Raw genomic sequence first — 13578 nt, forward strand, 5'->3', positions numbered from 1 at the left:
GTGGTAATTCCCAGTATTCTGTTGCCCTGCAAACTTCACTGCTACAAAGGAACCAGTTTTATCCATAGGATGTTCTTAAAGTGAGTCCATGGTGGACTCCAGAAAAATATCCAAGCCCTTGGCATTTTGGACACCAAGGTCATTACCTGTAAAATGAGGTGGAAACATTTGCTTTCTCATAGTCATCCTGACCACATCAGACCCAAAGAGTTCCTCCATCTTGAAGAAAAACCGTTGCAGAACCTGAGACAGAAGGGAGCTCTGATCATCCACTGGCATTTGCACTGGCATTTGTGTGCCTAGACATTAGTGGTATCTAGCGCAAGATGGTTTCAGATCAGAGGCCAGAGGTAATAGTGGATCTGGAATCTGTGCCACTTGAGTGGTAGCCAGCCCAGAATGCCAGCTTATGGCACAGAAGTGAAGGCACAACCTAGGATTATTGCAGATAAGGCTGCCTTCATCTAGTGTTTGTCAATGTGAGAGAAGAATCCACCACCACAAGCTCAGCTGGAGGCCCTGCAAGGACAATGGAGCCAGAAGGCACATCAGAGGGAGATGCAATAAAAATTACATTATTATTTTTAAAGCTACAACCTGCTGCAGAGTCGACAATGGTCCGAAGAAATAGGGACCACTGGCCCCACGATGGAGTCCGGTGCAGTGACTGTGTGACTTCCCGCTAGGCAGGAGTGAAAAACCAAAGGATAAAGAGGAACCGACATCAATGAGAAGTGGTGGTATCTTAAAGTGCCTCTGAGTCATCATGTCTGGAAGCAGAGTCGAGTAACAATGCAGGCGGAAGGCCTCACCTGTCAACAGCAGGAACTTTTACAAGATTTACAAGATTCACACTTGCGCTCAGGTGCTTTACAAGTTAAGGAATCTGTAGTTATACGTATCCATCAGAAAGATGACTCTTAACAGATGTAACCCTTAATATTGATTTGAGATATTCAAGGGAGGGGCAAATCTAGCTAGATGGAGCCCTTTAACAAGAACCACAACCTGAGCATTATAATTGAGAAATTATAGGTAAGGCAGTGAAATGCAACAAGAAACATGAAACCGATGCCTATAATCCAAGGATATTTAGGAAGGAATAGAAACATTTACCTTCATCAAAGCAGTTACTAAATTCAAATTACAGAAGAAACATGAGCCAAGCTAACTTAAAAGAAAAAAAAAATTATACCCAACCTGCTGTGATGTAAATGCGAACGGTAGCAAGCTGGCAAATTAAACCATGAACAGAAAAGAAGAACTGAAGCTCAAAGGAAGTCCTCGATGTTTGGTAGTCTGAGAGGCCCTACCTTCAGACAGACAGTGCACCATGAGGAGGCGCTCGAGTCTGTCACAAGTTCAGCACTGTCAGCTACTGAGTGCAAGGTACTTTAACATTTAAATACAATTAATATTAAGTGCAATAGAAAACCTTTAATGGCATTGTAAAAAATAATAATACTCAACAGGGAATAAAGGTATTGCGCATTAGCAAACTACATTGACTTTTGGCGTTAAACCTAACAGTGAAAATTTAAACAATTTGCCACTGCTAGGCGTCATGTACTTCATCACATGTCTATTCGTTCTCGGTTACCTAACAACATGAGTACATCCTCGGTTTCTCTTCTGTGTGTGACAAATTCGGCCAACAGTGCATTGCTCCGGCGTGAGTTTTCGGCTGCCTCGGTTTATTAATAACGAGGTGCAGTTTGAACACAGCAGGCCCAATCTCTTCAGTTAATTAGTGTGCTGGAATGTGCCTCTCTGTGACAAAGTGCAAACCTGCATGGTAGCCATCGTGTGCCTCATATAGTTATAAAGTCAGCTCTGAAATGAATGCGGAAGGGGGGTTTGGACAGGGCGGCGCTTCATTACCACCTTTCCTGGACATGCTTAAGGAACCGGCAGGCTTCGTTTGCACAGCAAACAACGTTGGAAGCAACTCCCTGAAAACAGATGACAGGCACTGGACTGCTGTCCCCACAGCTGTCACACTATAATCCACTCTGTCTTGTGCGTGTAACAGTAATTATCTGTAGGCCTGGGCAAACGGCCCGTCACTGCACACAACCACACTGCCCTTCTGCACAGCAGTGGGGCTTGCCAGTTCCGTTTTCGTCAGACACCAGGCTGAACCAGCCCAGCGCTTTGAAAAAGGAATTTTACTTCATGGTATTTTTTAAAACTCTTTCCAAATGCGTAAATACAAAAATGTGCCATCGACTCTGTATTGTGTTTACGCTGTAGCGTTCACAGTCGCATTGAAAGTAGGAGCCGCTTGCTTTAAACGGGAGTATGGGGTGCAGTTTTCGTTCGGGCTACCTACACATTTTCACTGAAATAGGAGCTAAAGTCACGCATGGACTTGGCCCCTGTTCTGTCGCTGGCCAATTAACCTTTTGTCAATGGCCATGGCCGATGGTGGAGGGTCTGAGACAGACGCTGCCTCCGGGGGTGGGTTGCATGAATACACTGACCGGCTCCTTCCCAGCCATCACAGAGGTGGATCACAGACGGGGTGCCTGTCCCCCCAGGCCCTCAGCTGCTCCCCAAGGTTAACAAGGGCAACGAACAGGTGACATCGGTGTACAGATGCCGCACGCACTTCGTTTTGCCATTGCCAGCATGCCTCCGATTTAGAATCCATTCTTAGTTCCACAAATAAAGATTAAAACAGTCAGAGCACGACTGCGCTTTAATCTCTTTGCCAAAATACCAATGCTAGCCCCTAACTCTTTCTGACTAACCAGCAGTGACAGCGCCTTTGTAATGAATTTAAGCCAGAATCATATTTTAAGACCATCAACGGAAAGAACAAAATGTTCTACTTTTCTTACATCCAGTTAGCACAAGGGCACACGTGCATTACGTTTAACTTCACACATATCCATTTCCATTTTTTGGTTACTCTACACAGTATCACAAATTGAACAATTCATCATATATACAAAACGCTTTGTGTCATTCCAGACCAGTAATGAATATCTACACAAACTTATCTGTAAAACTTTGAATTTGCTTCTGCCGTTCACAAACTATACAGCGTGGTACGATGATCAGTAAATGCTAACATTTTTTATAGAACTTATTTTTTGTTCACTTTTTGTGCATAGTGAAAGATACACAACCGGTTTCCAGTTCTTCATGAGGTAACTCCATGTTTATGGAAGAAGTAAGAAGGTGTGGCTAGCTCCTTTCCATACGCATTCCTTCTCTGGCATTTTATGCTCATCAACGCCAACCTACTCATCAGTGGAAGACTTAGAATTCATATTGCCAAAAACGTGCTTTGGACACAGCAGTCATGAGCTTTTTAAAGCAGCCCTCTTTCCCAAAATGCTACCTTTGAAGAATACACTAACCACGGAACGAGTGTCTGTAGACCTGCTGAGGGTGACCTTGTGAGTGTTTCTGTAGAACTGCTGAGGGTGACCTTGAGAGTACCTCTGTAGATCTGCTGAGGACGACCTTGAGAGTACCTCTGTAGACCTACTGAGGGTGACCTTGAGCGTCTCTGAGACCTGCTGGGGGTGACCGTGTGGAAGCGCAGACTCAGAGCAGGAGGATTTGTCTGTAGCTCAATGCAGCATAGAGAGTTGCTCTCTCTCTTTGACATGATAGGGGTATGTACAAATACCAAAACATGAAAAGAGCATAGGTTCAACCAAAATATAAAAGCTGTAACTGTTGCATATCTGTGTTTAAAATTTGAGCCCCGAGATGATTGCATTTCTTTTTTAAGAGACCGAAGGCACTGTTTTTGCTCCTTCTCCATAGAGCGGAGGTCCCCTCAGAGGAAGTCACCCAGTGCCGTGGCTGCTGTAGTCAAAGACTCCTTTCTTGAAGAAGGGCGAGAACTCGCAGATAGTGTGCTTGGACAAAGTGAGCCCCACTTTATCAATGTGCAGGGGTGATGTCGGAGACTTCAGCATGATGGCGAAGAAATCCCGAAGGTATCTCTGAAAAGGAGAATCACATTGTCATTAAAGAGGAACTGAACTAATATGCTAGTCTTAATAACAAGCGAAGGACTTCAGAATAATAAGTTAATATCGGTGAAGGCAACCGACAATCAAAATTACAGATTTCCAATTATTTGTGTAGGCCATTATGTTTACCCTCATACAGTTGTGGTAAATACAATTATCCGAGGTTGAGGTATTTAACCCGTTCGACGCTTGTGACGGAGCGGTTCCGTCACGTGCGTCGGTTGCGCTGTGCGCATGACGGAACCGCTCCGTCATGGCCCCGCCCGCGCACGGAATCTTCAGCGCGGCGCGGAAATCCACGCCGCGCTGAAGGGGTTAACATGTGTGGTAAATACTTCCTATTTCTGGTTTCCAACTTGGAATGAGGCACGCATTCCGTAATCTGTCAGGGATACAACTGCAGAGGTTTGCCAACTGCGCAGACAAGCTTGCACCCCTCCTCAACCCCGACAGACCAGGCCCATTGAAGGTCATCTGGTTCACCACCGACCTCCACGAATCCAGACACACCTGCAGACGTCTCGAAAAACGATGGAGGAACAGCAAAACCACTGAAGACCAAACCACCTACAAGAACGCCATGACAGAATACCACCAACTCATAATATCCACCATAAGGACCTTCATCCAGAACAAAATCCTCACTCAACTCCAGCAACCTGATGGAACTCTTCAGCATCATCCAGCAATTCACCAACCCCCCCAGCGAAGCCACGGATGTCACACTCTCCCAGGATCTTTGCAACAAGCTCGGCTCCTACTTCCACCTGCAAATCAAGCCTTCTACAACAACTTCAGTGAACAGACTCCAGAAACCACCTTGCCCTCCAGCAACGACAGCCAACCCACCATCACCGCCTGGACCAGGGTCACCACCAAAGACACTTCCACGACCTTAAAGAACACACTCAGGAGCCCCCATGGACCCCTGCCCACCCCACATCTTCCACAGAGCCGCTGCCGCCATAGCGCCCAAGCTACGACGCACAGTCAACGCCTCCTTCGAATCCGGCACTTTCCCCGATGACTGGAAACGCGTAAAAGTCAAGCCCATCCTCAAGAAACCCTCTGCAGACCAGACGGACCGGAAAAACTACTGACCCGTCTCTCGACCTTCTCTTCGCAGCCAAGGTCACTGAGAAGATCGTCAACGCCCAGCGGACAATCTTCATCAAAGAGAACGCCATCCTCGACTCTTCCCTATCTGGATTCCGCAATAACCACAGCACTGAGACAGCCCTCCTCGCCACCACAGACGACATCTGCATGCTCCTCGACCAAGACCACACCCCAGCCCTCATCCTACTAGACCTCTCCACAGCCTTCAACACAGTCTCCCAGCTCACCCTCGCAGCCAGACTCCACGACGCTGGCATACGGGGAACCGCCCTCTACTGGCTCCGCTCCTTCCTCGCTGGCATAACCCAAAGGATCAGGCTCCCGCCTTTCCTCTCCGAACCCACAAAGATCAACTGCGGAGTACCCCAAGGATCATCACTCGGTCCCAGGTTTTCAACATCTACATGGCCCCCCTCGCCGCCATCGTCAGACAGCACAGAATCAGCATAGTATCCTAAGTCGATGATACCCAGCTAATCCTCTCCCTCACGAAGGACCCTGAAGCAGCCCGACAGCTTCCAGGAAGAAATTAAAGATGTTGCAGCTTGGATGAGCAACAGCTGTCTGAAGCTCAATGGAGAAGACAGAAGTACTCGTCCTTGGACCCTTCCCCTCTGCTTGGGACAACACCTGGTGGCCCACTGCCCTTGGCAACCCCCCCACCCCCACGGACCACGCCCGGAACCTTAGCATCATACTCGACTCCTCCCTCACCATGACCCGCAGGATCAACACCCTCTGCAAGACTTTCAAATGGATCCCCACCGAAGCCAGAAAGACTCTCACCCACGCACTCATAACAAGCAGACTGAACTACGGGAACGCTCTCTATGCCGGAATCAACAAATTCCTGCTATGCAAACTCCAGACCATCCAGAACACCGTGGCCAGACTCGCCCTTAGCATCTCATGACATGAGTACATCACCCAACATCTGTGAGACGTCGACTTGCTCCCCGTCGAGAAGAGAGTAACCTTCAAGCTACTAACCCACGCCTACAAATCTCTCCACACCAGACCCAAATACCTCAATGAAAGAGTCTCCTTCCGCATACCCAAAAGAATCCTCCACTCTTTCGACCTCGCCCTAGCAGAAAACTCGTGCATCCGCAGAACCTGAGCAGGTGGAAGAGCCTTCTCCTACGTCGCGGCTAAGGCCTGGAAATAGCTACCGGTCAACATCAGACTACTCTGCACACCGTCAGCAAGTGCCTCAAGACCTGGCTCTTCGGCTGACTCGGAGCTGTACCCCCACCTCTTAACCCCTCCCTCAGCGGCCTGAGACCCTCACAGGTGAGTAGTGTGCTTCACAATTCCCTGATTGATTGATTCAGGGTACCTGCCAGGTTTTGAACTACCGGGGAAATACCCTGGTGCTTCAGCCATGTCCAGAGACGCTGGGTCTCTTGGCAAAGGGTCCATGAACCTATTCCGCCCTGTTTGTTGCAGCACCACATGGCTATAGTGTTGTCCGTGAACACTAGAACTAGCTTTCCCTTGATGGAGGGTAGAAATGCTTGCAATGCCATGCGGATGAGTCAGAGCTCCAGCATGTTGATGTGGAGTCCGGATTCCACCGGAGACCAGAGTCCTCTGATCTACGCCTCTCCCAGATGGCAGTCCCATCCTAAGAGTGACGCATCTGTCGCTACTATAAGATCTGGTTGGCGAAGAGAAATGGTTCTGCCTCTGACCCAATTGCTGTTTGTCATCTACAACTGCAAATCCTGTGCAGTTTTCTTCTAGATCTGGACAATGTCAAAGAGATTCCCCTTATACTGTGCTCACTGGAACTTCAGGTCCCACTACAGAGCCTACATATGCCATCTGGCATGTGTCACTAGCAGGATGCAGGAGGCCATGAGGCCCAACAGCCTCAGATTCATTCTCACCAAATCCACAATAGAGGCTGAAACATCGGTGTCATAGCCTGAATATCTAGGACTCGGGAGGATAGGCCCCAAACTGCACTCTGTCTAGAACAGCTCTGATGAAAGGAAGCATCTGAGAGGGAGTCAGGTGTGAGTTCGGCACGTTGATATTGAACCCCAGCGAATGCAGGAGGTTCACCATAGTCTGGAGGTGGGAGACTTCAACCTGGGAAAGTGTGCATTCAGCAGACAGTCATCGAGATTGGCGAAGACTGTAGCCCATGATCTGTGCAGATGACCTGAGAAAAGTCATCGTTTTGGAGAACACCTAAGGGGCGCTGGTAATGTCAATGTAGAGCACAGTAAACAGAAAGTGCTCACGGCCTACCATAAACCGCAGGTAGCATCGATGGGCAGGCAGGACATGAATATGAAAACAAGCATCCTTCAACTCCCACAATATCATCCAGTCTCCTGGGTTGAAGGCAGACAAGACGTGAGCTAGACTGACCATCTTGAACATTTGCTTTTTGAGGAAGTTTGAGTGTTCGCAGATATAGGAGAGGGTGCAGGACCTTTTCCTTCTTCAGGCCCAGAAAGTAGTGGGAATAGCAACCACAGCCTACTTCCAGGGCTGGAATACTCTCTACGGCTCTCTTGATCAAGAGAGTCATGACTTCCTCCTAATGCAAAACCAGGTGATCCTCTGTCGGCCAGTCGTAAGCTGGAGGTATGGAGGGAGGGGTTGTCTTAAAGGGGAGAGAGTAGCCCCTTTGGACTATCTGAAGAACCCACCTGTCAGTGATGTCCTGCCAGTGGTGGAGGTGATGGCTGATCCTGCCAACAACTGGATGCCCATGATCTGGAAGAGAAAAAGTAGGAGGGCTTGGAGACTGAAGCTGCCAGGGAATGGTGGTTTGACAGGACATCTGATACCGGACTCTCGTAGCTGGAATGAACCTAGCCCTCACCTGCGCCACTTGCGTGGCTCCGTGGCTGGGATAGGATTGGTGCAGTTGAAAGTCCCTTCTGTAGCCATGAAAGGAGCAAAAAGCAGACTGGGGATTGGGAAGGGAGGGCTGCTGAGAGGCCCAAGAACTTGTCTCTAGCCCTGGATTCCTGAAAGCGATCCAGTGCTGTGTCTGCCTTGTCTTCAATGAGACAGGTGCCATCAAAGGGCATGTCCATGAGCGAGGCCTGGATATCCCCTGAAAAGCCAGATGCTCTCAGACAGGCGTGGCGTCTAACAGCCACCACTGCGGAAATCGTTCTGCACAGCGAGTCAGTCATGTCCAAACCACATCGAATGGAGGACTTTGCTGCATCTCTCCCGTCTTGATACTGCTTGATAGAGGATGGCCCGGGCCTCCTTAAGGAACTGGGACAGCACTTGCGCTACTGTTTCTTACAGAGAGTGGGAATAACGCCCCAATAAGCATGCGATGTTCACCCACCACAATGCAAGGCTGGCGGAGGAAAAACATTGCTTGCCCCAACTGTCCAGGCTCTTGGATTCCCTGTCTGGGGAAGCACCAGGGAACGCACCATGGGAAGTGGAAGCTCGAACCACCAAGCTCTCCGAGGTGGAGTAGGTAGTGAGGAAGTTTGGGTCGCCAGCGCAGGGTGGCAGCAGCGGGGGATCGTACTGTTCACAGGAGCCCCTGAGTTGGGATGGACCAGGTTCCCAGAAGGACGTCCGTGAGGGTTTTGTTGAATGGAAGCAAGGGTTCCAAAAAGGAAGCTCCTGGCTGTGGTACCTCTGTCAGGACAATAGTCTTGACTGTCACTGTGGGTAGCTGAAGGTCAAGGACATCAGCTGCCATGCGCACCACCATTGCAGAAGATACACCCTCCTCCGTAACCATAGTAGGAGGAGAAAGAATGCCAGTATCTGGGCGAGTTATCAAGGCCACTGGGCTCACCCCATTCCTCATACCAGTTTGTTGTACTGTTTGTACTTCTGGTATTCTAAAGGGTCCAGTGACCCCTCCTATTCTTTTCCCAAGCCTGGCCTGTCCGAATAAGGCTCAGGGAACAAAAGATGACCAATTGTGTTGTGTAATAAATAGACTTATTTTTAAATCAGCACGGTGTGGTTCTTTTTTGTTTAACTTGCACCACTGATTAAAGTTGGTAAAACAAGTTGCTTTACACACCTTCAATATAAGCCTAAAGGCTGCTCTTCACGGCTACCACTTTCAGAGCTTTCTATTGTTATCAAATACCACTAAAATCACCATAAGGGTTGTCTGGATTAGTGCAAGGTATATAACTTGAATAAGTGTGCACCATATACTAAGCCAGCCTCCTACATCAATCCTCTCACTTTGAAGTCTGAGATAGAAAAGTAAACGCCAAGCTTCCTCAGAAGACAGAGCCTGACATCTGACCTCTGTTTCTAAATGCACAGCAAATGTGACAAGATAAGAACAAGATTTACAGGCCTGTTTATAGAAAGGAGCACTCGTGGAAAAATACAAGGGGAGTTGGTGTGAAAAGGCTTTGCTCCTTGGGAGGAACAAACTCACCTTGGACAACTGAAACAAATAAAGCCAGCAAATGTGAGTTACAAACCACAAAGTCAATGGTAAGCAACGGACGGGATGCATTACCAGGAAAGCTTAATGAAAGTCTCCAAGATGTCTTTAGCAAACCAGACAGCCGTGCTCTCTGGTAGGCTTCAACCTAAAACGGAGAGGCAAATAAATCACCCGATATGCGGGAACCCGAAATACAGGCAAAATGAATAGTGATTAAAGATTACAAATAAATACATAAAAAAGAGCATTTTGAACCAGCAATGTCACTGAAGAGAAAGGAACTTTTTTGAGGTGGATGTAAACAACGTGAATAGGATTTGTTTAGGTACTCAAAGGGAATATCGGACATGGATAAACAGGGCTGACCCATGCTATATGCTGTGGTGGGCAGAAGCAAAAAGTGAATGAAAATTTAAATGACTAGTAGATGAAGTTCGCTGACAAAAAGACCATCTACATATGTATAATATGTAGGATTGATTGACAAAACAATAGTCTGGCGAGACAGTTAAAGCGGTCTCAAAGGCCCAGCCGTAAAAAGGGCAAATTAAACTGTGTACGAAAGGTCTATTAAATGGTGTTGAAAGTATTTGAAAGAGGAAATGGTCCTACACTTAAAACTCTGCTAAAAACTGTTCTAACTGTAACATATGGAAAGGAAATCCTATTGAAATAAGGGAGCAAAGGTAAAGGGGGGAAACATAATCTAGCACAAATTTGAACGCTTTTTAATGAATGAATGATGGTGTGCAAATGCTATAATAAAAATAAAGAATGATGCCACTAAAACTTGATGTTAAAGGAATGGGCACAGATTAATCATTTGGGCCTAACTGTACATCCTACATTAGGCACAATAAACGTGTCACTTTTTAGCTTGAACCAATAAGTGACTGTGTTACAGCACTGTGAATATTTATGTTCCGCGACTATGTACATTTAAACAATAATTAAACAAGAAAAAGCGAGCGCCCTCATAACGATGCATTCGGTTATTAAAAGAAATAATAAAAATAAACAGCATCCAAGCAGTCAATTCTCAACTGATTTCTGTGTACTTACACAGCTTGTCCTGAAGTATGAATATGTGAATTCTTAGGCAAGCTATTGCAAAATGCTATTAGCTAAAAGTAACATAAACCATTATTCAGTGGCAAAGCGGTAATGGAGTGTGGGTCTGTTTTAAGAGAAGTAATGTTCCACTTGAGGAAGGCATTATTTAACAATGGGAAGATGAAAAAGAGAAGCAATGAACTGGGGACTCTTCCGTCGCATGGGATTACTTCATAATTTTCTTGAATGCTTTCATCTGGTTTGTCTCTGTAATAAGATAAACGGCGCGCACCCGCGAATGAGGACTGAAAAACTATTTTGGCCGAGCTCATATCTCATCTTTCATCCTTTACAAAGTTTGTCAAGAAATTTGTTGTGGTCTACAATAACAGATATCATTTTTGCCTAACCATTTGGAAGCAGATTCGCAAAAATCGACGCATTTATTGATGTTAAAGAAAAGTCATTAATTGACTGTGCTGTTATCAAGGCTTTAAGTGGGCCGGGTCCTGCCGGTACTCGGCATCGGCAGCTCTAAAAAGCAGGTGCTGACACGGGTCCCTATCAGGCTCTCCATTTTTACCTTAATCTTAACTCTGCAGCAGTTGCCTGTTATTGATGTAACTTTTTTTTAATTCAATATTGCACGAACTGGACAAGAAGGGCTTGGAGCGCTTTATATGAGCACCAGTACACAAAGACATGTCCATATTGTTAGGTCTTGCCTAGCTTCGCAGCGCATGCGCTGCCCGCTCTGCGAGATCTATTGTCGTCGGGTTGCTTTCGGATGTGCAGTTGAAGCTCCGCCCATGCTTTTCATTGGCGTGCGTCACACTTTATGTTAAACGCTCGCTTTTGATTTGGAGTGCGGCTTGTTTGTTCCCTCCCTGTCTCCTTTTCGGCTCGCCCACCCGGACTGGATATTTTGTTTGCGCACGGCACCAGTCAGTGCAGGCACGAGCAGTGGCTCTTTCTCTCGCTTCTCAGTGGGTCACCATCTCTCCTGTGGTTTGCTGTGGCACCAGTTGGTGCATACACGTGGGTTGGTTTGTTCTCACCACACCGTGTGGCTTTGATTTGCACCCACCGCTCATTAATGCATCCATGTGCCCTGTGGTTTGGTCTTGTGGCCGGGAGAGGGTGTCCTTTGTGTTTCCCTGTCTGTACGTGGCTGTGGCGGTCAGCTCCACACTGCGCGTTTGGTGCAGACAATGGGCTCCACCACTAACTGGATCCAGACCCAGGCTCCTGATGTTACACAGATCAGGGGGAGGGGGGGTCGCCGTGACCACTAACTGGATCCAGACCCAGGCTCCTGATGTTACACAGATCAGGGGGAGGGGGGGTCGCCGTGATGGAAGCCAGCTCACAGCGAGGCCTTCGCAGTGAGAACTGCTCAAGTGATTGTGTGCTGAGCACTTACGTGCGTAGGTGCCTGATATAATGTCTAATGGCGCACAAATGTTTGCGTGATGCTGCTGTTTGCAACCAGCAGCAGTGCAGTTGATTTGTGTAGAACAAAAGGTAATGACGTATTTTCTGCTGATATTAGTGCCAGGGGAGGGGGTAATAATCTTCTGGAGACTCAGCTCTCTGGGATCTCCCCTCAGCGCACCAGAGTGCTGTGGCCAAGCAGGGCCGTCGGTGTCACCACAGGGAGTGGTGGGAAGACGTCTGCACCCATGTCTCTGTGCGTCCTTCACACTTGCAGAAAATCCCCTTTCCAGAACTTCTTTCATGTTATAAAAGAAGTCATTCGAGCCAGTTCCTGTCTGCAGCCATGCATGCATATTGTTTATTTTTTAAATCTAGCATGTGTAGAAATGCATTCCTTTCCACTTTGGGGGCGGAGGGGAACAGCCCATAACATAACGTGATGTGTGTCTGGAATGAAACTTCTCTGGTCTTGTATTACTTCTTAAAATAACAAAAGTTTTGTGGTATCGGGGACTTAAAGCTTTCTATAACCAGATCTGAAAAGCTGGGTGTGCTGGACCCAACTGAAGCACGTTTGTGTTTTTAGGTCTGGCTTGACTGTGCTTTTGTCTGTGATAGCTATTGCTATCACCTCTGAAAAGTAGACCGAAAGGGTCAGAGTATCTCATCCGCCTCATTCTGTTTTTTGTGCTTTTTGTATTTTCCACCTCCTCTGGGGTCCCTCCATTGAACGGGAGCCTTCTCAAAAGTAGTCCGAGTCGTCCCATATTACATCATTTTTGCACTAAGACACATTGTATACAGAAAATATTTGTTTTCTATGTTGTTTTTACTGCAACAGGTTTTTTTAGGCCGAGCCTGGGCAGCGCATTCACTGCTCTGTGAGCCATGCTGTATTCGAGTATGGACTTCAAGATCGCTTTTTCACTTCCCTCCTGTCGCCTTCTTTCTCGCCGATGCCTTTAATATAGTCTCCCCTTGCCTGCTGCAATCACCCTGGGGGAGCTGGGGAAAGTGACAGGGGCACCAGGAGAGGCTCTGGGATACCCACAGATAAATAATTTCATGTGGAATAAAAGACTGTACAGAGCTAGAATTTGTTTTTGAGCAATCAAATTCATCGTTTCTGATATTCACTTTGAAGAAGAAAGTGTGATACTATTTTTCTGTCAACAAGGTTAATCTTAGCACAGTTTTATTATATCTGATTACTTTGTGTACAATGTGATATACTCCTCAGGAGTGTCAGTGTGTAGTGCACTCGGAGGCTATGTCCTTAGGCCTAGTGGTTACATACTTTCTAAAAGTGGCATTTTTAAATACAATTTATAAACCACCTTCACTAAAAGATGTGTTATTAAATTCTGAGTTCAGAGAGCCTAAACTCAATTTCTCAATCTTTTCCCAATGGAAAGTTACACTTGTAAGATGTTACAAGGCAGCTCCAATGTTAACCTATGGGACAGACAATGGTGGAACACGAAATGCACAGTAGGACATGTAACACACACCAGTACATGTCCTACCTTTCACATACACTGCACCCTGCCCATTGGGGTACCT

The 13578-nt window shown here is 47.0% G+C and overlaps 1 protein-coding gene across 1 annotated transcript in view; it reads right to left on the reverse strand.

Moving 5' to 3' along the window:
- Positions 1 to 1417: 1417 nt before the first annotated feature.
- The window catches only part of KIF16B (kinesin family member 16B), a 1684060-nt gene continuing 1671899 nt past the window's right edge, over positions 1418 to 13578 (reverse strand). The window contains exon 26 of the mRNA XM_085612707.1: positions 1418 to 3965. Within this exon, the coding sequence (XP_085468833.1) occupies positions 3807 to 3965 (159 nt within the window). The 3' untranslated portion in view covers positions 1418 to 3806. The remainder of the gene's footprint in view (positions 3966 to 13578) is intronic.

Source organism: Triturus cristatus, chromosome 6 (genome assembly GCF_964204655.1).
Source record: "Triturus cristatus chromosome 6, aTriCri1.1, whole genome shotgun sequence".
Classification (NCBI taxonomy): domain Eukaryota; kingdom Metazoa; phylum Chordata; class Amphibia; order Caudata; family Salamandridae; genus Triturus; species Triturus cristatus.